Genomic DNA, 26,873 nt, shown 5'->3' on the forward strand with positions numbered 1-26,873 from the left:
AATTTAGTGTTGTTTTGATATGTCATCTTAGTGACATCATGCACAAAAGTGCACTTTATTTGTTTTAAACTATTGTAGTGGTGTTCTGTACAAAAAGTGCACTTTAATTTAGTGTTGTTTTGATATGTCATCTTAGTGAGATAATGCACAAAAGTGCATTAATAACTTGTTTTAAAATGTCTCTGAAAATCTTGCACTTTCTGTTTTGAAATTACATGAATGTTTGTGCCACTGCTTAATAACTGTTTAATAAATACAGTTTTGGTAAATTGACTTAGTTGTGGTTTCCCTCTCTGCATGAAATTTTAAAATTAGCATATATTAATGCAGTATGAACAAGAATGTTTTAATGTAGACACGTAGAATCATCATACTGCTGTGATTATATGCATCAAGTGTTTATTCAAGACTCAGGCAAAATATCGAGATATATATCGTGTATCGTGACATGGCTTAAAAATATTGAGATCTTAATAAAAGGCCATATCGCCCAGCCATAATTTAAACTAATTTTATATGGTCAAACCTAAAAATCATGGCTTTTGATACTTGGCACCATCTTGCAAGTATGCCAACTGTTCCCATATTAGCATGCTAGCATTTAAGCTCATTTTATACAATTAAACCGAAAAAAATCATAGCTTTTGATACTTGGTGCCATCTTGCAAGCACGCTAACTGTTCACATGTTAGCATGCTAATGTTTTATGCTATTATTTTAACAAATTTTGTACTTTTAAACCTACACTATGTTAGCATGCTAATGTGAGCCTGCTGGCCTTTTATTCAACCATTTTAGCTCAATTAGACATTTAAATATAAAAATCACTAATTTCCTTACTTGGTGACATCATGTAAATATGTTAACTGATTCTTTGCTCACATTCACACACTAGGACCAATTTAGTGTTGCCAATCAACCTATCCCCAGGTGCACGTCTTTGGAGGTGGGAGGAAGCCAGAGTACCCAGAGGGAACCCACGCAGTCACGGGGAGAACATGCAAACTCCACACAGAAAGATCCTGTAGTCTGTCTATCTGTGTTGTCCCTGTGATGAGGTGGTGACTTGTCTAGGGTGTACCTTGCCTTCCGCCCGAATGCAGCTGAGATAGGCTCCAGCATACGCCCCGCCCCCCCAACCCCCCAAAAGGGACAAGCGGTAGAAAATGGATAGATGGACGGATTGATTCTTTGCTCAGCATTAAACTATTATTATGCTAACATTAGCATGCAAACTTTTTTTTATAACAAAATTTGCATTTGTCTTTAAAGCAACTCTCCAAAAAGCAACAAGTTGGTCTTCAAGCAACCTCGGGCCAGAGATTCAAATCACAAATTGCAGGCCTATTCAAAATTTCCCCAAATTCCAGTTACTATTATTGTTGTAACATTATTACTTTTTTCTTGTAATATAACACTACAATTGTTTCAGTGTGCTACAATAAATACAGCAAGTAGTACATCGTGGGATGTGGTATCTGTCGTTGTGGCTTGTGCAGCCATTTGAGACACTTGTGATTTAGGGCTATATAAATATACTTTTTATACTCTAGTTAATGACCTGATTGTCCTAAAATGTATCAGCTTGCATTTACATGTTGGTGATACATGTAAAACAAAGTTTACCAATAGTGTTTGATTTAATTTCATAATTCAAAGACCTGAGTATTAGTATTTATTGGTGATAGTACTTACTTGTGTGCTGGGTAGAGTTGTCCCGGATCCTGTCTCTGTCTGAGCACACAGTCACACCAGCGAGCTTGTTGTCGTTGGTGGTTCGGGCATGCCAACAGTAAAGTTGCGTGACTATTGATGGCCTTCAAGAAAATAGTGTTAAAGGACTGCACTACATTAGCATCATAAGATATTGCATTATAAACATAAGTGGCCAACAGTTTAACATGGTTGAAGTATTATAGAAAAGGATCATAAAAATTATCTTACCTCCATGTTGATCAGGAAGAACACAACACCTGTGCACCGTCAGTTGTAGCCTGCACTTGAATAAAGTTAACGGCCATCATGGAGAATATATACACACGCTACTATCTACGCACATAGTCCCCTTTGGAAAACCATCACATGCATTTCAAACTGGAAACTTAGTTGTGACGTGGAGTAACAGGTGCTTATAAGGAGAGCTGTCCTCAAACGTCACAATCTCCATGATCCAATATGGAGGGTCCACTATTGGGAACCAAGCACAGAGCATAAACTTGTAGCAGATATAGTTACATGTGTTAGGGACAGGAACTTTGTGTGCTGATGTGTTACAATGCAGATAGAAACTGAGATTGACTGACAGACAATGAACGACTGCACCATGGTTTTAACTAGAAACAGAAATGTGCAGGTATTGGTGGAAGTGGGGCATCCACTAGACTGACACGCCAACACACCACATGCTTGTCACGCCTCTTAATCCACTTGCACTTCACAGACCACTAGTACACTCTGCCTGGCATCTGAGCAATTGAAATACAATCATGCCTTGTCAAACATGGACTCCCTAAAGTCCTGCCCACTGTGTGAGTAGCTGGTGATAAGATATATCTGGAAAACAATGTGACATGTATTTGATACACTGACTTCACAGACAAACACTGTTTGCCACGTTTATCATGTCCGTCAAAAGAAAACACACTTTGAAGTTTATCTGGACTAACATTATTTGAGAGCTCCATATGGGTAAAAAAAATTCATACACGCACGCAAGCACGCACGCAAGCACGCACGCAAGCACGCACGCACGCACGCACGCACGCACGCACGCACACACACACAAAGGGGAGACAATACATCAATTTACACAAACACAAGGAATTTTAAAAGCAGTGACAAAGTCAGCTAAATACATATTTAAAGACTTTACTTCAGGGTTAGACATTAACAGGTACCAAAGATGGAATATCTTATAAGATAAAATACACAGGTATGAATAAGAATGTACTGTATTACTATCAATACTAATCCTTACTCAAATAACATGAACAAAGCCAATTAGTGTTGTTGAAGCATCCGAATAATAACTTTTGTTCTTATTTTTCAAATATTAGACCACGGTGAACAATGCGGTTATCAGATTATGACAAACCACATTGCCTTGCTTGGAAGACTGTACAAACATCACAATCTAATGTAACCGAACCTTTCAGGTAGAAAAGTGATAAAAACAAATTACACATCATTAGTTAAAAAGCATTCCATTATTTAAAAAAAAGCCTGCATAAAAGATGAAAAACTATTATAATGTGCAACGGCAATCATTAAAGTGAGGATGACCAGTATAGACGGAATCTTTGCACCCACCCAGTCATAAATAAGTAGACTTATCGGAGTCATCTGAACCAGCCAGGAGACTCGTGCAAATAAAAACAAGAAGGAAATCACAACGCTTTACATCATTGTGTGACATGATAATACTGATCTAAGACTATCAATTATGCATGGAAGCTCCTCTCACGTGTTGAAACTTTGCTTTAGTATTCGCGGCATACTGCTTAAAGAGGAACTGCACTTTTTTTTACATTTTGCCTATCATTCACAATCATTTTGAAAGACACGACGGCGGATGGATTTTTTTAATGCATTCTAAATATTAAACAGAATTAAACAAAAGTCCGCTTACAGCAGAGCCAACGGGAGCTCCTCTATTCCGCCCATAAAATCAGATTTACCGCCAACAATACTCCGTAATAGAAAGCGCCAAAAATACTCCATTTACATCTTGTGACTTGAATATTAACCAAGTATTAGTAATATTATAAGCACTAACGCAGGCAAAGTATTTATAGAGGTGACATGATCATTTCCTGTGTGCCAATCTTTACATTATCAAGTGGTCTGCTGCTTTCACGCTTCCCTACTGCCTGTAAATTTATTGTAGATCATAAATCATGCCTCTCACCTGGACAGAAGGTGGCTGTTAATATAATCTGACAAGTTGGGACACGTTGACCGCCATTTGGGACCTGAAACTGGCGAGGACGACACGAAAATAACTTGTTCCCCCCACCCCGTTTCTTCGCGAGGATTATGAGACATTTTTCATCTTAAATGGGAATACATGACCATCCTAATGACAGCAGACCTCATACATTAAGTGATGTTAAATTATGTTTGTTGGCTCTCAATAAGTCTGCAGTGAGCAGGAATCAGTGATGAAGAAAAAAACAAACGTGGTGATGCGTTTTAAAAACTAATGTGCCGTGTATGCTTAAAATGATCAAAATACGTAAATATTAAATGTTATTATAAATGTGCCTGTTACTACATTACATATATACTTACATCATGTACATAAAACCCTAATGGAGGTGTTAGGATGTTTTTAGGGGCTCTTTAGGCAGAATTGAACGGCTCCCATAGGCTCCATTGTAAGCGGACTTTCGATCGAATGTATTTAATATTTACAATGCATTAAAAAAAATCCATCCGTCGTCGTCATGTCTTTCATCATGATTGTGAACGAAAAAAAAAGTGCAGTTCCCCTTTAAGTAAGACATATAATGTAGACTTTCAACTAAAACAAAAGTTGATACACAATCCTGTGTTGCGTTCAGAGGCAAACACAAGTCCTGGATAGTGAACAGAAACGAGAACGATGTATAGAAATCCTGAGAGATACAAAGACACAGCTGGGCTGACACAATGCTACATAACATCCCACTAACATTGTGATATACACACATAACAGAGAATATTACACAAAATAAAGACAAAAGCTGTCTGTACCTGTTGAGTTAAACATTCTTGTCCTGCGTACTGTAATCCTGTAAGTAGATGTAATATATCTGCTTGTCCAAGTTACATGGTAAAACAATGCATAGCTTAAGATCAGTGCTTTGTACTGCAATAAATCCGAATCATTACCCCAAGTAAGTGGCTCATTAAAAAAACCACATAAATGCCTCACTGATGACAATCAATGTGTTAAGACATGATTAAGACATAATGATTTCATTCCAAATAGTGAAGAAATGCATGGGTTTTTACAAAACACACAAAAAGACGTCCTTAAAAGCAACTCTCGTGGTTGCAACATGCCTGTGAGGCCACAATTTGTGCAGAATGTGTGTGTGTGCTGGGTGTGTCTGAGCCTTCTAGCTCACAAACTGTTTTTTTTTGTTTAACAAATTACATAAACTGTTTTGTTTTTAAGGGAGTCAAGTAAGAAATTTGGATCCAGTCATGATTCCAAACCCAGAGAGACCTTTGGTGTAATAAGTCAATGTGGACCCCTTCAAACTAAACAGGTCCACCTGGGAGACACTAACCTGCACAGGGCAAGTCATAAAACTCTGCTGCTGCTGTTGCTACGATGAACTTGGACCAAACCAGTGTTGGATCTGCGTAATGGCACGCTGCATCTGTCCAAAGTAGAAATCCACATTTCTGGAGAAGTCTTGACAGACGGACGAATTGACGTCCCCCAGTGCGCAATAAAGGGTGGTGCCGCCCACGCTGATCACCACAGTAACCAGACAAAGCAGGAAGAGGAGCAGGCACGAGTCCCTCCCACGAACATCTACAGAAAGACAGGAGACAAACGACTTAGAGATAACATTTCATTAGGAAGTGATTGGTCTGTATTAGAAGTTATGTCCTTTAGCATACAAATGCATACCGTTGTCAAAGCCATCATCTGCCACTCTGAAGCGGACCCGTCTTTTGGCAGTTGGTTTATTGGGCTTGGAGTCTGAGCTAACATCATCCACAGGTAAACGCTTCTTCTTCAAGATGGAGACGAGGCCACAGGCAGGAGACATCTGGGAAGGCAACAAAAACACAATATGTGTTTTTTATTCATTCACTAAATTGTTACTTGTTGTTAGACAAATGGACGTCTTGGAATAATATTTGGGATTCAAAATAGGCTGGTAAAGTTGCACGAAACCTCCGCTCAGTGAACATCTGAACCAGAGGTGTCAAACTAATTTTTATTTAGGGCCACATCACAATGCTGCCCTCAGAGGGCCACATGTCACGGTGAATATACTGTATATGAATGTAATCGTATAATGATATCCTTTTTACCCAATTTGCAAAGGCAACTGTTTTTGAATATTATATTTTTTACAGATTGATGGATAAATTGAAATTGTTATTCAGGATGGCAAACACATATTTAAATGTTTACTTTTAAAAAAGAAAAAGAAAAAAGAAAAAAGGATTGGACCTTCAGACGATATTAAAGTGAACAACATATGCAAATGCGGTGCAAAGTTTTTTCTGTGAAAATTGAAAGAACAACTACATTTAGCCAGAAAGTGCTTTTTTATTTCCAGCTTTTCGCAGGCGACATGGTGGGTCACATTAGAATTATGTATATTCAAAGTGGCAGCATAAGATACATTTATGTTTAAATTTTTCACTTTTGCATTTCATTGCATGTAACTGTGGTGTGTTAAAAGACCATTAATTAAAGTTAGTAAAATGGCATCCCTAGTTTTTAAAGACAGTGGGAGACTTAACACCCAGGAGATACACTAATAATAATAATATAATCACAATAGCAATGATGTATTATTATGATTTGTATTAGCCACTGATGGAAATTCTGTGTCTCAGCTAATCTTTATTTTACACTTAAAGGAAAACTTGCCAAAATTATAGTCATATTTAAATGAATAATGAGGTTATAGGTTTCTTTAAATTCATATTCTAAATATGTAATGCTGAATTTGTTACCACTTATTTAATAGACAAAAAATATATATATATTTTTAAACAAAAGCAAATGATTAATGGTTATGGTTTGAGTTTATTTCGAACATGCATAGAAATACAACATGATACATCACAATTTCCAGTTTCTCTTTACATGTTCGAAAAGGAGCAAGAAGGAGTAGATCTTATTTAATCCTACCCCTTTTCCATTACAGAGCAATTGCTAACACTTTTGTTCACGTCCTGTTCTCAATTTATTCACAATATAATCCATAAATAGTAACATTTAAACAATAATTAATAACTGAGTAGTAAATAGTAAAAACCTACTCAGTGGCCTAGTGGTTAGAGTGTCCGCCCTGAGATCGGTAGGTCGTGAGTTCAAACCTCGGCCGAGTCATACCAAAGACTATAAAAATATGACCCATTACCTCCCTGCTTGGCACTTAGCATTAAGGGTTGGAATTCAATCAATCAATCAATCAATGTTTATTTATATAGCCCTAAATCACTAGTGTCTCAAAGGGCTGTACAAGCCACAACGGCATCCTCGGTGTCGAGTGGGTCTAACATAATATTGTGAAAGTCCAACACATCAGCGAAAGTCCAGTCCATGGTGGGGCCAGCGGGAACCATCCCGAGTGGAGACGGGTCAGCAGCGTAGAGATGTCCCCATCTGATGGACAGGCTAGCGGTCCACCCCGGAGCAGAGTAGAAAAGAAAAGAAAAGAAACGGCAGATCAACTGGTCTAAAAAGGGAGTCTATTTAAAGGCTAGAGTATACAAATGAGTTTTAAGATGAGACTTAAATGCTTCTACTGAGGTAGCATCTCTAACTTTTACCGGGAGGGCATTCCATAGTATTGGAGCCCGAATAGAAAACGCTCTATAGCCCGCAGACTTTTTTTGGGCTCTGGGAATCACTAATAAGCCGGAGTTCTTTGAACGCAGATTTCTTGCCGGGACATATGGTACAATACAATCGTCAAGATAGGCAGGAGCTTGACCGTGTAGTATTTTATACGTAAGTAGTAAAACCTTAAAGTCGCATCTTAGGTGCACAGGAAGCCAGTGCAAGTGAGCCAGTATAGGCGTAATATGATCAAACTTTCTTGTTTTTGTCAAAAGTCTAGCAGCCGCATTTTGTACCATCTGTAATCTTTTAATGCTAGACATAGGGAGGCCCGAAAATAATACGTTACAGTAATCGAGACGAGATGTAACGAACGCATGAATAATGATCTCAGCATCGCTTGTGGACAAAATGGAACGAATTTTAGCGATATTACGGAGATGAAAGAAGGCCGTTTTAGTAACACTCTTAATGTGTGACTCAAACGAGAGAGTTGGGTCGAAGATAATACCCAAATTCTTTACCGAGTCGCCTTGTTTAATTGTTTGGTTGTCAAATGTTAAGGTGGTATTATTAAATAGATGTTGGTGTTGAGCAGGACCGATAATCAGCATTTCCGTTTTCTTAGCGTTGAGTTGCAAAAAGTTAGTGGACATCCAGTGTTTAATTTCATTAAGACACGCCTCCAGCTGACTACAATCCGGCGTGTTGGTCAGCTTTAGGGGCATGTAGAGTTGGGTGTCATCAGCATAACAGTGAAAGCTAACACCGTATTTGCGTATAATGTCACCTAGCGGCAGCATGTAAATACTAAAGAGTGCAGGGCCAAGAACTGAACCCTGGGGAACTCCGCACGTTACCTTAACATAGTCCGAGGTCACATTGTTATGGGAGACACACTGCATCCTGTCAGTAAGATAAGAGTTAAACCAAGACAAGGCTAAGTTTGACATCCCAATACGCGTTTTGATACGCTCTAATAAAATATTATGATCAACAGTATCGAAAGCGGCGCTAAGATCAAGAAGCAGCAACATAGATGACGCATCAGAATCCATCGTCAGCAATAGATCATTAGTCATTTTTGCGAGGGCTGTCTCCGTAGAGTGATTTGCCCTGAAACCGGATTGAAAAGGTTCACAGAGATTGTTAGTCACTAAGTGTTCATTTAGCTGCTGTGCGACAATTTTTTCGAGAATTTTCGAGATAAACGGTAGGTGGGACACCGGCCGGTAGTTCACCAGGAGATCAGGATCGAGGTTAGGTCTTTTGAGTAGAGGATGAATAACCGCTTTTTTGAATGCTAGAGGAACAGTACCAGAGGAAAGTGATAGGTTTATAATATTTAACACTGATGGACCTAATAAAACAAAAAGCTCCTTGATAAGTTTCCCAGGAATTGGGTCAAGTAAACATGTTGTTTGTTTTGTCCCATTTACACATTTTAACAATTCCTCCAATGTTATTTCATCAAAGAGAGAGAAACTATTTTGGAGGGCAATGTCCGTCGTATATACAGCCGTATCTGTGTTAATAGAACCCAGTTGTGGCTGGGATGCATTGTCTTTAATCTCTTTTCTGATGAGTTCAATTTTCTTATTAAAGAAATTCATAAAGTCATCTGCTGAGTGGGTGGAGCTACTGGGAGGAGTCCCTTGTTGGGTTAGCGATGCTACTGTACTAAACAAAAATTTAGGATCATTTTTGTTGAGGTGGATGAGATTTGAGTAATATTTAGCTTTAGCTGAGGTAAGCATGCGTTTATAAGTTATTAAACTATCACTCCATGCTTGATGGAAAACCTCAAGTTTAGTCGCACGCCATTTGCGTTCCAGCTTTCTACATGATAATTTCTGGGCTTTAGTTTCTTCTGTAAACCATGGGGTACGCCTTTTAGGGGCCCTTTTTAGCTTTAGCGGTGCTACACTATCAATGGTGTCGCGCAGGGCGTCGTTAAAGCTGTTAGTGAGGTTATCAATAGAGCCCACATAATTTGGGAAAGGTGCCATTACTGAAGGCAGTAGGTCAGTAAGAGTCGTCGTTGTGGCAGTATTAATGTTGCGGGTGCTATAATAGTTATTATTATTATTATTAGTTTGTTGACAATGAGTCAGAACTTCGAATTTTATAAGGTAATGATCGGACATTACTTTAGTGTACGGGAGTATCGTAACTTTAGAGGTGGTGACACCCCTGACAAGCACTAGATCTATCGTATTACCGTTGCGATGCGTGGGTTCATTTATTATTTGTGTAAGACCACAGCTATCAATTATAGTCTGGAGCGCCACGCATGGAGGGTCCGAATTGGGGGTTAAATCACCAAAAATGATTCCCGGGCGCGGCCATCGCTGCTGCCCACTGCTCCCCTCACCTCCCAGGGAACAAAGGGATGGGTCAAATGCAGAGGACAAATTTCACCACACCTAGTGTGTGTGTGACAATCATTGGTACTTTAACTTAACTTAAATATGGAAGTAAGTTTTATTTCATATAGTGAGATGAATAAGATCATAAATAATTTCAGAATGTTAATCATGGTTCTTCTTCTTGGCATTTTGTAAACACTTTGAGGATGAACAGTTTGTCAAACTGCATCATATTAGTACATTGTTGGATTTCTTTATTTAATTTATTCCATAATTTAATTCCACATACAGAGATACTAAATGTTTTAAGTGTTCTACAAAGCATACAAATGTTTTAAGTTACAATTTTCTCTGAGGTTATATTTGTCTTCCTTTGTTGAGAAGAATTGTTGTACGTTCTTGGGTAGCAGGTTATAGTTTGCTTTTTTTTTTGCTGTTTGCAAATTCACTTTATCGTGGAATTTCAATATTATCGATTCAATAAATAAAGGGTTTGAATGTTCTCAATATCCAAAAAAAAGGGGAAAAAAAGAATTATGTGGCGAGCCACAATAGAATGATGTGGCAGGGCACATTAACTTAATGTGGCAGGCTACATTAAATTATGTATTAGGTGTGCGCAAAAACATACAGTATATTCATCAAAATCGAGATTTGTATTTATTCTGATTCTAAATCGATGCATAATTGTCGAGAATTGAAAGAAAAATGTTTTTTTCAAAATATATATATTTTTTAAAGAACCCATTTTTTAAATAAAAAAATAAACCACTATTTTTGATAGCATTGATACTGCTGTTGCTTTAATAACTTTTTGTTTCAATTAATTTTTTTCTTTTTGTTAATATTGTATTTAATAAGTATAGTATTTGTATATATTTAAAATTGCTTTGTAAATAAGTATTGTAGAGCTAGGATTGAGTTGGAGTTGCTCTTTTTTCTTTGAATAGGTTAATTACCTTCTGTGATTTTTTAAAATATAATACATTTTCTAAAAAAGACATTTATTAGGTCAACACTGCGCATACAAGTTGGATGTCAGCAGCCAAGAGGAGCTTTTGTAACCTGTAACCTGTTTTTAAAATGTTTGACTATAATTTATATACCAAATAATATATTGGGAGGATTAAGTTTAATCAAGAATTGATTCTGATTTACAATCAACATCATGCGCCTTCTCTGTATGTCACCGTCGCAGTATAGTATCGTTTGCATTAGAACCGCGCTACTTTATTAGTATATTGAATACCGTACAACCCTCAAAGCAGAACAAATCTCTATCCAGGCTGCTCAGTATGGCTAAAACAACCAAAAAACAGGTTAAAATGTTTAAAAATACAAACAAATTTAACTAACGTTCTCATAAAATGGGTTGAATTCAATTAATTTAATATTTGGAGATGCGCCCCTCCTTCCAAGGCCACTAGGTGTCAGTGCATTACACAATAAGCTGTACTAAACTATAAACAACATCACAGGACCTTCCCTATGAGACGCACTGGGAAGCACTTCTGTATATGGAACGGCCCAAACAATCAATATTGTTTTGAAGACACCATAATGGCAACTCAGCACAAATAAAGGACAAAAGGAGACCAACTAATTGTTACAATGCAGCTGCCATTGTCAAAACATCAATGTTTTATTTACACCTTTCCTTTATTTAATTACTTTCTCCATTACTGAATAGGCTACAGCTCCATTATTAACTTCATTATCACAAATATTGGTTTTTAACTTCCACTATCACAAAACTGATAAATTAAACACAAGACGTGAACAAGGGGAAAAATTAAATATGTTTTGCTTCTTTCTTCTCCTTTTCTGACATGTTGAATTGTGCAAGTGTAAACATGTAATGTATGGAAATAAACTCAACCGTTAGCAGTGTTCTACACCAAGTAAAACGGACGTATGATTTTTCATATTCGGGTAAACACTGAATTAGTCTGAAATCTGCAGAGAAAACTGGCCGTGTATATTGATATTATATTGTAGCTAAGTGGCACCATAATGTTAATCTGTGGGTTTTATGAAAATAATAAAAGCATGAGCAAGTACATACTTCCTCTACAGTGATGAGTCTAGCCATGTCGTCCAGTGTGACCGCTTCTCTGAAGACGTCCCTTAGCTCGTCTTCATATTCTTCTTGCTCCACTTCGTTGCCCAGCTTGTCCTGTTCCAGACGAGCCTCTTGAGGAAGATGGGGTTCATGCTGCAGTAGGCAGCTTTCATTGCTCTCCTGCAGAGTAAAATGGAATGAGGTGCTTATACACATTCGCATTCAGGAAACAGCAACAGATGTTGCTCCATGGTAACATTCACTAAGGGACAGAGTAAGTGATTGGACAGTTGAGGGAAAGTCTACAGCCATATCTACTCATGAAATACCTATTTCGATTTTGTATCCATCTTAAAAATGTGCTAACTGAAATAACAACAAACAGTGCATTTGTACCTCCATCCCTTGATCAGACTCATTTTGTCTTACCTCTTGAGCTTCCACCTCTGCTTCTATTTCCCTGTGCAGTGTCTCCACTTTGGGCGCCCTCTTCTTTTTCTCCTCCTCTTCTTCAGTCTCATCCTCCATACTCAGTGCCTCTGCAGATTTTCCCACATTGCTCCCTTCTTCTTCCCTATTCACTTCTTTTCCCTGTGCTGGACCTAAGTCTCCACCCTGCTGCTCTGCGGGCTTGGTCTGATCCATTTCTCCATCTTCAGAGGGGTACACCATGTTTTCCTCATGTGAATTGGTATGTTCCGGACACTCCCCTTGCTCTTTGCCACTGCCCTCCTTCTCAGTCAGCTCAGTCCCATGGAAACCGACCCTCCCTTCTAAATTGCATTCAGGGTGTTCCCTGTCTTTTTCTGAACTGTCGGGGGAATGGAGTTGCTGTGAGAAATCTTGAGCTCTCTGCTGCATCCTACATTCAGTCTGATAGGCTAAAGGAAAAGAAACAAAGTAGAAACAAAGTAGGAAGTGTCAGGTGTAAAATAATGTATTACCATTGGCAGCAGCTATAAAAGTAACGACGGGCCTTACTTTCCTATTACCATGACTTTACATATAGATACTGTATATGTGTGTAGCAGTCTGTAGTTACAAGTGACAGTAATTCAGATTATTTCTTCTGGTCAAGAAAGTTCATGTCAAAGTATTTCTTCAGAAAAAACTCTTCTGGTCTGAACGCATCACAGCACGTGCATTGTCATGACTATTACTATATGTGTTTTAAATCACAGCATGTCATGCGTTGTCATGACTATTACTATGCGTTTTAAATTACAGCATGTCATGCATTGCCCTAAATATTACTGTTTTAAATCACAGCATGTTTTGCAGTGTCGTAACTATTATTAAATGTGGTTTGAATCACAGCATGTCTTGCACTGTCATAACTGTTACTTTATGTGTTTTAACTCACAGCCTGTCATGCCCCGTGGTAACTATTATTATACGTGTTCTGAATCACAGCATGTCTTGCACTGTAATTACTATTACTTTATGTGTTTTAAACCACAGCATGTCATGCACTGTCGTAACTGTCACCAAGTGTGTTTTAAATTACAACATGTCATGCACTGTCATGACTTACTGTATGTGTTTTAAATCACAGCATCTCATGTACTGTCGTAACTATTACTTGTGTAGGTCAATGATATTACCATGGTTTCCAAACTGTTTAAGAGTATTTTATTTGCGAACGACACAACCTTAATTTATTCAGGACAAAATATTACAGATGTGTTCGATAGAGGTGGTTGGAAAGAAATTCATCAACATTATAAGATTGTTTGATGTAAATAAAGTATCCTTGAATACTAGTAAAACAAAATGTATGGTTTTTGCAGTGGTAGGAGAAGTGTGGATGGCTCATTATATGTCAAAGAACACAATAAATCAAGTTTTTGGGTGAGATGATTGAGGAACATTTGTCATGGAAATCACATTTAAATGATACAAAAGCTAAATTATCTAAAACTATTGCTATTTTACAAACCCCGTTTCCATATGAGTTGGGAAATTGTGTTAGATGTAAATATAAACGGAATACAATGATTTGCAAATCCTTTTCAACCCATATTCAATTGAATGCACTACAAAGACAAGATATTTGATGTTCAAACTCATAAACTTTATTTTTTTTTGCAAATAATAATTAACTTACAATTTCATGGCTGCAACACGTGCCAAAGTAGTTGGGAAAGGGCATGTTCACCACTGTGTTACATGGCCTTTCCTTTTAACAACACTCAGTAAACGTTTGGGAACTGAGGAGACACATTTTTTAAGCTTCTCAGGTGGAATTCTTTCCCATTCTTGCTTGATGTACAGCTTGAGTTGTTCAACAGTCCGGGGGTCTCCGTTGTGGTATTTTAGGCTTCATAATGCGCCACACATTTTCAATGGGAGACAGGTCTGGACTACAGGCAGCCCAGTCTAGTAACCGCACTATTTTACTATGAAGCCACGTTGATGTAACACGTGGCTTGGCATTGTCTTGCTGAAATAAGCAGGGGCGTCTATGGTAACGTTGCATGGATGGCAACATATGTTGCTCCAAAACCTGTATGTACCTTTCAGCATTAATGGCGCCTTCACAGATGTGTAAGTTACCCATGTTTTGGGCACTAATACACCACCATACCATCACAGATGCTGGCTTTTCAACTTTGCGCCTATAACAATCCGGATGGTTCTTTTCCTCTTTGGTCCGGAGGACACGACGTCCACAGTTTCCAAAAACAATTTGAAATGTGGACTCGTCAGACCACAGAACACTTTCCCACTTTGTATCAGTCCATCTTAGATGAGCTCAGGTCCAGCGAAGCCGACGGCGTTTCTGGGTGTTGTTGATAAACGGTTTTAGCCTTGCATAGGAGAGTTTTAACTTGCACTTACAGATGTAGCGACCAACTGTAGTTACTGACAGTGGGTTTCTGAAGTGTTCCTGAGCCCATGTGGTGATATCCTTTACACACTGATGTCGCTGGTTGATGCAGTACAGCCTGAGGGACCGAAGGTCACGGGCTTAGCTGCTTACGTGCAGTGATTTCTCCAGATTCTCTGAACCCTTTGATGATATTACGGACCGTAGATGGTGAAATCCCTAAATTCCTTGCGATAGCTGGTTGACAAAGGTTTTTCTTAAACTGTTCAACAATTTGCTCACGCATTTGTTGACAAAGTGGTGACCCTCGCCCCATCCTTGTTTGTGAATGACTGAGCATTTCATTGAATCTACTTTAATATCCAATCATGGCACCCACCTGTTCCCAATTTGCCTGTTCACCTGGGGGATGTTCCAAATGAGTGTTTGATGAGCATTCCTCAACTTTATCAGTATTTATTGTCACCTTTCCCAACTTCTTTGTCATGTGTTGCTGGCATCAAATTCTAAAGTTAATGATTATTTGCAAAAAAATTGTTTATCAGTTTGAACATCAAATATGTTGTCTTTGTAGCATATTCAACTGAATATGGGTTGAAAATGATTTGTAAATAAATGTATTCCGTTTATATTTACATCTAACACAATTTCCCAACTCATATGGAAGGAATTGCTAAATCAAAAAGCATTGTATATTGTGTTTAACTCACTGATTGTATATCTATCAAGCATACTGTATTGAAGAGTGAGGTACTGCGTGGAAAACATATTTAAATCAAATCTTCCTTCTGCAGAAAGGAGCCTTAAGAATCATTACTGGAAATGCATACAGGAAACACACACCCGATATTCAAACAGTTACTTATTCAAATTTCATGAACTGGTAGAGTATAATATCCTAAAAATAATGTACAAAGCACATGCAACAATTCTACCAAACAACATTCAAAACAGATATGTAAAAAGAGAAAGTAATTATAATCTGAAATTAACTGAGATCTTTAATACATCTAGACTTAGAACAGTGATAATGGAAATAAGTATTTCAATCAGATGTGTTAGTTTATGGAACTAACACAGTGGAATAAAACAATGTAAATCTCTTTCTCTATTAAAAAAAAGGAAAAATCATGATGATTAAAAGATATGACAGAGTATAATTATTTCTTCATTATTGGTTAAATTGTTATAAAATAAAAATATGGCTTTGTAGTCACCAACATTGAAAGTCAGTTGTACTTGTGAAAATAGGGGGCAGATATAAGTTTTTAACTTCTTTCTGCTGCTTTTCATTCATATTTTACTTTAATGTTATGTTGATTGATTGATTTGTATTTTATTTCTTTGTTTGATTTTTAATTAATTAAATAAAAAAATGAACTGAACTATGACTATGAATCACAACATGGAATGCACGGTCATGATTATCACTATACAGTATGTGTTTTAAATCAGAGCATGTAATGCACTGTCGTAACTATTACTAGGAGAAATATAATCTTAGAGAAAATGCAATTTAAAACATTTGTACGCACGTACAACACTTAAGACCTTCAGTATATCAGTATGTGGAATTACATTATGGAAAAGATTAACCAAAGAAATCAAACAATGTACTAATATGATCCACTTCAAGAAACTCTTCAAACTTTAAGTGTTTACAAAGTCTAAAGAAGAAGATTCATGATAAACATTGTGAATTTATTTCATCCATCCATTAATTTTCAAGTTAATCTTATTCATCCCACCATATGAAATGTAACTTACTTCACTAATTATTATTTATTTATTTTTAATGTTATTAGTTATGGAGTATATTGTGAATAAACTTAAAACAGGGAGTGAACAAAATTTTTAGCAACTGCCATATAAAGGAAAAGGGGTTAGGATTAAATAAACTCTGCTTCTTCCTACTCCTTTTCAAACATGTTGAATACAGAAACTGGAAATTGTGATGTATCATGTTGTATGCATGCATGTACGAAATAAACACAAACTCAACTCAACTCAAATGTGTTTTGGGGACGGCGTGGGAGAGTGGCCGTGCCAGCAACCTGAGGGTTCCTTGTTCAATCCCCAAACACAAACTCAACTCAACTCAAATGTGTTTTGGGGACAGTGTGGCGCAGTTGGGAGAGTGGCCGTGCCAGCAACCTGAGGGTTCCTGGTTCAATCCACAAATTCAACTCAACTCAAATGTGTTTTGGGGACGGCGTGGTGCAGTTGGGAGAGTGGCCGTTCCAGCAACCTGAGGGTTCCTGGTTCAATCCCCACCTTCTACCAAACCTCGTCACGTCCATTGTGTCCTTGAGCAAGACACTTCACCCTTGCTCCTGATGGGTCGTGGTTAGGGCCTTGGATGGCAGCTCCTGCCATCAGTGTTTGAATGTGTGTGTGAATGGGTGAATGTGGAAGTAGTGTCAAAGCGCTTTGAGTACCTTGAAGGTAGAAAAGCGCTATACAAGTATAACCCATTTGCCATTTATAACCCATTTTTAAATCACAGCATGTCATGCACTGTCGTAACTAGTAATGTGCAGATTGATACTGAAATATTTATACCGCCGATACCAGATCTTTATGCTCTAATTTTAATCCATCCATCCATCCATTTTCTACCGCTTGCGCAGCGTCACACTGTGCTGTGCTCAGTTATTCAGTCTGTCATTAGTTTAAGAAAATTACTGGCAATCAAAATGAGTCACTCAGTATTATAAAACCTTTTATTGTAGGCTACTTGGAGACACTACATACTGAGTTGAATATAAATAAGATAATAATAAGATATTCAGTGCAGAATAACGCAATCATTTGTTTCGCCCTGTGTTTTTTATCCTTTTAAGATGATTCCCCAATAGCAGCAACACTTTAAATGTGTTAATTTTACCAGACACTTTAGGTTTATTTCCAGCAGGTATCGGATCGGCATCGCCGATACCAGTCTAAACTTTACTTAGTATCAAAATGGAAAGAAAATCAGTGTTATCGCACATAACTAGTGGTAACTATTATTAAATGTGTTTTAAATCACAGCATGGCATACACTGCACTGTACTGTACTGTACTGTACTAAGCTAGCAAGCCAGTTTACATTGACTAATTTTTTTACACAATCTGGTTCAAACTCAATCCCAATTTTGTCTGCGCAGGAAGTGTACATGCAAAAAGCTGAGAAATACAGTCCAACAGACACACACACACACACTCATGACATACATTAACAGTTAATTTCACAATGTGTATAGCTAAACAAAAGTGCCTGGGTGCATGTAACGTTAACACATTTTAAGGCCTTCAAACAAGAACACTGTACAGTAGTTGTAAAGGTATTTATAATGGCCAGTTAACACTTACAGAGGCCGGTTTGGATAGCAAAGCAGTAAAAATCACAAACATTTTATTACTGTATATAAATATACTTTACAAGTTAACCTGATCTGATACTGAAACCTTTAGTTAAGCAAGCTATCACACTCCAAGTGTGTGTGTCACTTATATGTACCGACAAGAGAACACCGTGTCTCAGCAATAAACCTCTGTCAAATATGGAGCAACATAAAATACATCAATGATCTCTAACACGCACGCATGCACGCACACACACACCTCTAAAACACACATACACAGTCTTGCTCACTCTCTCACCTGATGGATGTGGAGGCAGTGTATCCCCTTGTTTAATGGTGGGCCTTAAGTCAAGAGATGCAGACTGTAAATACACAAAAGTATAAAATATTTTACGACACCTAATAAAAAGGTACAAGCTAGGGATGACCCAATCAACATGTTTTCCTCTGATCTCAATCCAAATGTTTTTGCCTCAGATCTGAAGTGATTTCGAGTTCCACTCCGATACAAAAGAATTTAGAACTGACAATGTTTTACAGCAGTTAACTAAAGTAAACACAATAACAATAATAAGAGGTTCCGCAGCCTCCGAAGCAGAACCTCCAGGTTCTGTAAAAGCTTCTTCCCTTAGGCCGTAAGACTCTTGAACGCATCATAATTAAATTATCCCCTCAACTCCCCCCAAAATGGATTAACTCGCTGGAATAAAAAAGACAATATAACATACATCCATAAACGTGGACGCATGTGAAAAAGTGCAATATATTTATCTGTACAGTAATCTATTTATTTATTTATATATATTTATATATATATTTATTTATTTTATATATATATATATATTTATATATTATTTATATATATATTTATTTATTTATATATGCACCTTATTGCTTTTTTATCCTGCACTACCATGAGCTTATGTAACGAAATTTCGTTCTTATCTGTGCTGTAAAGTTCAAATTTGAATGACAATAAAAAGGAAGTCTAAGTCTATGTCTAAGTCTAACACATTTTTACAAATCCTATCAAATTAAATGTAGAACTTGATAGTATTTTTGTAGATCACATGATGGATTAAATTTACGGTATTAAATGCAATATACAATTTTTAACACAATAAAGTGAACTAAACAAAAGCAAAAACTACTTCTGCCTTTGAATTTATGAACAATAAAGACTCCAAAAAATACTGATATTACACTAGGTATCAACATCTGGATCGATCACGCTTACTTTACATTGAAGCTTTAGCGGTTAACTTCTTGGGTCGTTCTGCTAAACGTGTGCGTAGCAGGGCAAACCGTTTCTTTTCCTCTAGTCTTTAAAAAAACTTAGTTTATTTTCCACCATAGTGTAGTTGCGTAGCATAGTTGAGGATTAGTATCTTAGAAGCGCCTTAGCGCTGTGGACACACAACACGTTTGCTGCAGCTTGTTCTCAAATTCCAGCCGGTGTTCTGGCAAGTTACGCACCCTCCTGTAATTCATGCAACTCTCTCATGTGTGTAACTAGGAATATGGAAATGTAATTGTGTCACGCTGAATGTGCATTCCACACTGGAAAAACTCAAAATCTCACCAAGTATATTGTATATTTATAATTTCTACTCAAAATATGTTAAACTTAATACAAGTTAAAATCCGCTGAATAGAATTTTTTCAGTGAGACATAAGAAATTGTTTTCAGGCAAAAAAATCTTCTGAGAAAAAATTACTACTTTTGAGCATCACAAGTTTGGTGTAAGAAACAAAACTTTGCAATACTAGTAAGTATAGCTAATAATACATTTTAATTGCTAATTTTAAGAATAAATTTAAGTTTTTAAAACTTAAATATGTCTAATTTAAAAAAAAATCTTACCAAGACAATTTTGACTTGTTCCATTGGCAGATTTTTTGCTAATTACAAGCAAAATGAATTTTTATTGTTTTTTTGTTTGGTACTCCTTTTGAGAGGGGCATTTTTTTCCTGTGCATTTGAAAGAATCTTGCACTTGTGTACAATCTTTAGTCATGTAAACATTGGGACACAGCTGCGGTAAAGATCAGTTAAAAAAGGCAAATATCAGCCCCAATCCGATCCAATGATGGGCATCGGGGCATCTTTAGCACAAGCACTTGTCTTTTCAAGAGGGTAATAGTTCCTTGGATGCAAACTAAAACATCACACACCTCATTCTATGAGCATGCACATTCGCCCTATCATATACAACGAGAGAGAAAATAGCGAGTGTCTTACCGCCACATCTGCAGCACATGGTCTATAAAGAGGAAACAGACAAAACGACATTGTGAGTACGTTCTACGTTTTAGTAAATGAAGATGTGACACACAGGCGATGATTCTCTACTCTCCCGTTCTAATAATAGTCTGAGAATATTTCTCAGGCTATTACAACGTGGCTGGGTGTGTAAGTGTGCCAGAGTAAGAGTCAAGTGGGGTGAAAGCATATTTCTTTAAACCTTTAATTCAATATTAACCACACGCAACATGCATGTCGTAACACTGTGCAACACACAAAATGACTTTCAAGTAAACATTATAAGAATGCCAATGTGGTTTACTGAATGATTGTTTTATCTTATTAGCATGTTCAATGTTGTTTCTTTAACCTTGCCATGAACTTTAACTACATTTACAGTGTACACAAAGAGAAGCACGCACTGACCGAGTGTGTGTCTGGCAGATGTCTCTCAGAGTGTCCAGATGTCGGGCTTCCAGACTGCTGGAGGTTCTCATACACTGACTCTCTATCAAGAAAGCACAAAAAAGACAGATATGGTATTATTACAAAAAAAATAATGACATTTGCTTTACTCTAAACTTGGCTTTGACTGATGAAAAGAGACCAATTAGAGGAGACTGGGGTTTTAGTGGTTGGGCTAGAGCGATCGACAAAAAAAAAGTACTTTCTGGAATGCATTAAAGCATATAAGCATGTAGCAGACAGCAAAAATACTATAATTATCAGAATTAGGGTGCAAATGGTACCCCTTGCCTTTGTGCATTCACACTGCAGGTAGATCCATGGATATATGGACAGACAGACAGACAGATGTGTGTGTGTGTGTGTGTGTGTGTGTGTGTGTGTGTGTGTGTGTGTGTGTGTGTGTGTGTGTGTGTGTGTGTGTGTGTGTGTGTGTGTGTGTGTGTGTGTGTGTGTGTGTGTGTGTGTGTGTGTGTGTGTGTGTGTGTGTGTGTGTGTGTGTGTGTGTGTGTGTGTGTGTGTGTGTGTGTGTGTGTGTGTGTGTGTGTGTGTGTGTGTGTGTGTGTGTGTGTGTGTGTGTGTGTGTGTGTGTGTGTGTGTGTGCATTTTTACCCCACTGTTGCTGAAGAGCATTGAGGTTGTCCAAAACTCTCTGGTGGTAGAGCCTCTCCAGCTGGATACACCTTAAAGCCAGCTGGTCTGAAGAGCACAAGTTAAAGGACAAACAAGATGGGCAATGCAGTAATGTTTAAGTATATACGTTATTTTAACTTTCTGGACATAACTTTATACATGAGAAAACAAGGAAGAACAAAGCGAAAGTGTTGGAAAGAAAGGAGGACAAAGCGCTCATGTTTATGTATATGAGCAACGAGCCATAATACAATCCTCCTTTGACATGCTTCGCTCTCTCCAACCAGCCTTCTCTATTCACACATGGAATAGATAAGCCAGCGTCCCCTTCTCTTTGACTGTTATAATCGTGTCCGGCTTTCAAAATGGTCACATTCTTTCTGTTTGCAGACACCTTTGGAAGTGAAAGTGTTGCACTTTGCCCTTTTCTGACAATGTCAAGCAGAACAATTTTACTTTGGTAACTGTTAAACATGAACTGATGTCCAACCAAACCAATAGTTTTATAAAAACACATCTTTGCACACATATTGCACAATTTATTATGAATTAGCAAACTAAACTATTTTGTTTACACCATGATAAGGATACAATCTTCATGCAAGACAGAGGCCTCAGCGATCTGCAGGAGTAGATAAGATTATTTAACAACAAACATTTTTTGTAATTGATACAAAAACAGCACAGCAAAATTGAAGGATTAAACTCGGCGATGGAAAATGAGTCAAAAAGGCAATGTCCATGGGAGGAAGAAAGAGCAACTCTTCAGTACAAAATAAGAAGATGCCACTAGAGGACATCTACCTCTCCTCAGCCAGTGTCAGTGTCACTTTTATGTAACTCAGCTGATCACAGAAAAAGAGTGCGTGTGTGTGTGTGTGCGTGCGTGCGTGCGCGCGAGAGAGAGAGAGAGAGAGAGAGAGAGGATGCAAAAAGCTGTCACATTCCTACTTAAAGGACCAGTACATTGTATTTAGAGTGATCTATGGACAATAAAAGTAAAACCAAATAAATCTATCTTCACACATATCTTGCGCACTGAAATTATTGCGTTGCAAATTAAGAACAATAAGTCAAAAAGCCTTATGTTCCTCCACCTTGCCTATTAGGTGTCTGATCATTGCAAATCTTATTAAGTTAATCAGTGTACTGCTGTCGGCGTTGGAGATTGTACTAGCACTGGAGTTGAATTGCTGCATAATTAAGTCTCACGAAGGCAAAACAAAATGTACGCTGTACCTTTTTAACCCCTTATTATGACATTCCCTGTATCAAAAGGAATATTTTGTTTGAAAAGTTTCCTGCAGACTGTGAAGTGCATGTTTAAAAGATGATGCTGGTAGACAAGAGAGACCGCTTACCTGATGTAGGTCGAGTGGAAGGCGAACATCATCGCCTCTATGGGCCAACTGCTCCAGAGAGTCCATTAGAGGAGAGGTGAGCCTTGTAGTGCAGCAAGTGGGCACCAGAGAGGAAGTATTGTTTTCTGAGGGTAGAGGTCCAGTAGAGGATGAAGACTCTGTGTGCTTGGTGATGAGGGTGAGGGGCATGATTGTTTGATTAATAGAGGTAATGGAAGTATTGGGCCTTGAGGTGGATGTCATTTCAGCAGACCCGATGGTACATGGAAGTCTTTCGCAGAGCAGAGTAGAGTTTGTGAGAGGTTCTGGAGTGGATGTAAGTGAGACAAGCGCTTGTCCATCAGTGCAGCTCAGCCCAGTGTCTGAGGTTAAAGATATATGAGTAGAGAGCACAGGCCCTGTAGTGAAGGTCACTCCTGATGTGCTGGAGGCAAGAGGTTCAACGTTAAAGCCACCGAAGTTCACTTCACTCTGATCCACTTCCAAAGGGCTGATGGGAGATGATTTCTCTTGGATGACAGGGGATGTAGGTTCTGGACTTGTACCAGGACTGAAGGGATTCTCCAATATGCTTCCTATTGGAGTAAAGAAGGACAAAAGTAAAGTGTTAAAACAAGAGAACTCGCAATTCGCTATTTAAAAGTTGTCTCTTTACAAGCATGTGGTACTTAATGTTGTCTCTTTATGTGAGTTGATTTTATAGGTTACGACAGGAGGATATATTTTTGACCGTATATCTTGGCACTTCTACAAAATTGTAGCTGTGTCACAATTCAGGGGATGTATCCTCTGAAAGCCACAATTGCATCCTTCTTTTCTCCGTTTTCCCAGAATGCATCACGGCTATCCTTTGTTGACTCCCATATGCCATCATTCTTTGTGCGCCAATGCTCAGGCCTGACAACTATTTTTATTGTGCCGCACAAACATAGGTGTTGTCTTGCTATTCATTGAACATGATATGAAATGCTGTGGGTGATTAACATTGCATGTTAAAATTAGGGCTGTCAAAGTCAACGTGCACAAGATTAATCACAAAAAATATGTAGCATGTAACTCATTATTGAAATTAATCAAATGTAAATACTCTAATTTAAAAAATGAATAATTTGACAGTAATATCCATCATATCCATTCTCTACCGCTTGGTAAAAATATATTACTGTACTATATTACTGTACTTTGGGAACACTAAAATAGTGCCTTCTTGCCCAGTGATGTGAGGGTTTGAACATATGACAAAACAAGGATGTGTCTGAAGGATTAAGTGTTACATTTAAAAAGTGCTGGCATAGTGTTTGGAGGCGCTTATAAAGGTGGCATCTGACAAGCAATAAAGTAACTTTTAATAGCAGATCCACAATTTATTAGAGAAAACTCTTTACATTTTTTATTTTGTTACACCTGAGATCATGTCTACACGAACACGGATACTTAATAAACGCATATACTTATCTCTGCGTTTAGGCCTCTTGTCCACACGCAGACACATACTTTTGTCTTTAAAAACGCAGACTTTTGCAAACGCTGCCCAAAGTGTAGAGTTCCAAAACTCCCCGCTTAGCGTATGTGTGTACACGGCACAAACGGGTTTCTTTGGCTCGTTAGTGCGTGCTGATTTTAGAAATAATGTACACTTCACTGCACATGTAATACATCACCATGTTGCTGAACATGGCATGATTATGTTGCTAAACAAATGGTAATTCTATGAGTGTTGGGTTTTAGCAGCACATGCATTCGCTCTTTAACGATGTTCCCAGGGTTCTGTATACATCCAGGCTGGTTTTAAAGATAATGTACATGCCACTGCATGTATAGTACATCAAAATAAACAAGCTATTGCTGCTTTTTTCAGGCTTCTGATTGGACAAAATGTGCATGACAGCAAGTGTATGCGTTTGTGTGTAGACAGACAGTTTTGAAACAACACTTGGGTGGTTGGAGATCGTTTTAACCCCAAGTATGTGTTTTTGAAACTCTCCGTGTTCTTGTGGACATGGCCTTAATCTGCAGTACCTACAGGATCCTGCAATGTTGCCATCATGCCATTTCACGCAAATTCAATCGATCCCCACAAATTATGCACGGCCTCACAACTTTGTCCAAAGCCCGCAACTTCCCCGCACGTTTTGGCAAATCTGCATAATTTTAATCAAGCCAATTTGTCTAGATCGGCGCTCAAACTGGCACATCAACTGTCTAATCAAAATATATGTTTGTTTCTTGTGTAGAGGAAGCAGAAACAACAATGTATAAAAAAATATCCGCTCTTTATTGCTGAAACGGCACAATCCCGCATAGCTCAGACCTACTTCCTGTCCCTGCCTACACCGCTAAGCCTTCTGGCTAATGTAATGATGAAACATTTACTTCAGAGTTTACATGAATTTATATGTTTAACATGTGTTTATCCCATCCTTGATACGACAATTAAGAACAATTAAAAACTGAGTTCTTAATGTAGCACCATTTACATGACGGAGATGTGTGATGATAATCTTCCATTGTCGCTCATTTACTAACAAAAATTACCACTATAGATCGCTCTCAACAGTTCACAAATGCTCTTAACGTGCGGGGGTAAATATGTCGGAACATAAATAAATGTTTTAAATGGACAAACACTTTTCTCGCGTAAAACATACACAGAGAATGTTTGCAACTTGTGGACGGCAGAGCAGACAGCGGACAATAAGGAAGCCTTTGGTAGTGTTTCTTAGTTATAACCTAGGCCTGAGCGATGTATCGATTTTATCGATACATTTGAGTTTTCTGTAGCAGATGATTAAAAAAAATTTATTTTTTAATTTTTTTATTCTCCTCTTGCCCCAATGAGATTTTGTAGCCCTTTCCTGTCCCTTACTTTCTTAGTCTTCATCTTCATCTTCATCTTCAACCGCTTATCCGGAATCGGGTCGCGGTGACAACAGCTCCAGCAGAGACCCCCAGACTTCCCTCTCCAGAGCAACATTTGCGACTTCCTCCTGGGGAATCCCGAAGCGTTCCCAGGCCAGAGAGGAGATGTAATCCCCCCATCTGGTCCTTGGCCTGCCGCGGGGCCTCCTCCCAGTGGGACGTGCAACAAGGACCTCCCTAGGGAGACGCTCGTGAGGCATCCGCACGAGATGCCCGAACCACCTAAGCTGGCTCCTTTCCAAGCGAAGGAGCAGCGGCTCTACTCCGAGTCTCGCTCAGGTGACTGCACTTCTCACCTTATCTCTAAGGGAGATGCCAGCCACCCTTCTGAGGAAACTCATTTCGGCCGCTTGTATCCGCGATCTTATTCTTTCGGTCATTACCCACACTTCATGACCATAGGTGAGAGTAGGAATGTAGATAGCTTGGTAGAACGAGAGCTTTGCCTTCTGGCTCAGCTCTCGTTTCGTCACAACAGTGCGGCAGAGAGACTGCAATACTGCCCCAGCTGCTCCGATTCTCCGGCTGATTTCCTTCTCCATCTTTCCCTCACTCGTGAACAAGACCCCGAGATACTTAAACTCTTCCACCTGGGACAGAGTCTTGTCCCCTACCCGGACTGTACAAACCATCGGTTTCCTGCTGAGAACCATGGCCTCAGATTTGGAGATGCTGATCCTCATTCCAGCTGCTGAACACTCGGCTGCGAACCGATCCAGTGAGAGCTGAAGGTCACGAACCGAAGGTGCCATCAGGACCACATCATCTGCAAACAGCAGTGACGCAACCTTTAGCCCCCCGAGACGTATTCCCTCTCCGCCATGGCCACGACTCCACCTAGAAATCCTGTCCATGAAAATCACAAACAGGATAGGTGACAGAGCGCAGCCCTGGCGGAGACCATCCCCCACTGGAAACGGATCCGACTTACATCCAAGCACCCGGACACAACTCTCGCTTTGGTTGTACAGAGATTGGATGGCCCTCAGCAGGGTTCCCCTCACTCTGCACTCCCTCAGCACCTCCCACAAGATCTCCCGGGGGACGCGGTCATACGCCTTTTCCAAATCCACAAAACACAGGTTGACTGGATAGGCATACTCCCAGGCCTTCTCCAGGA

General features: G+C 38.6%; 1 protein-coding gene across 3 annotated transcripts in view; it reads right to left on the reverse strand.

Annotated features, from left to right (window-relative positions):
- Positions 1–2,854: 2,854 nt before the first annotated feature.
- cnsta (consortin, connexin sorting protein a) overlaps positions 2,855–26,873 on the reverse strand; it is a 38,898-nt gene continuing 14,879 nt past the window's right edge. For all 3 annotated transcript variants that reach the window (XM_062025900.1, XM_062025905.1, XM_062025904.1), the window contains 10 exons: positions 22,835–23,409; positions 22,065–22,095; positions 21,453–21,539; positions 20,802–20,883; positions 20,373–20,394; positions 18,429–18,492; positions 12,383–12,834; positions 11,957–12,133; positions 5,627–5,768; positions 2,855–5,527 (listed from right to left, as the gene is read on the reverse strand). In XM_062025900.1, the coding sequence (XP_061881884.1) occupies positions 5,316–5,527; positions 5,627–5,768; positions 11,957–12,133; positions 12,383–12,834; positions 18,429–18,492; positions 20,373–20,394; positions 20,802–20,883; positions 21,453–21,539; positions 22,065–22,095; positions 22,835–23,409 (1,844 nt within the window). In that variant the 3' untranslated portion in view covers positions 2,855–5,315. The remainder of the gene's footprint in view (positions 5,528–5,626; positions 5,769–11,956; positions 12,134–12,382; positions 12,835–18,428; positions 18,493–20,372; positions 20,395–20,801; positions 20,884–21,452; positions 21,540–22,064; positions 22,096–22,834; positions 23,410–26,873) is intronic.

This window comes from Entelurus aequoreus, linkage group LG02 (assembly GCF_033978785.1).
Source record: "Entelurus aequoreus isolate RoL-2023_Sb linkage group LG02, RoL_Eaeq_v1.1, whole genome shotgun sequence".
Taxonomy (NCBI): domain Eukaryota; kingdom Metazoa; phylum Chordata; class Actinopteri; order Syngnathiformes; family Syngnathidae; genus Entelurus; species Entelurus aequoreus.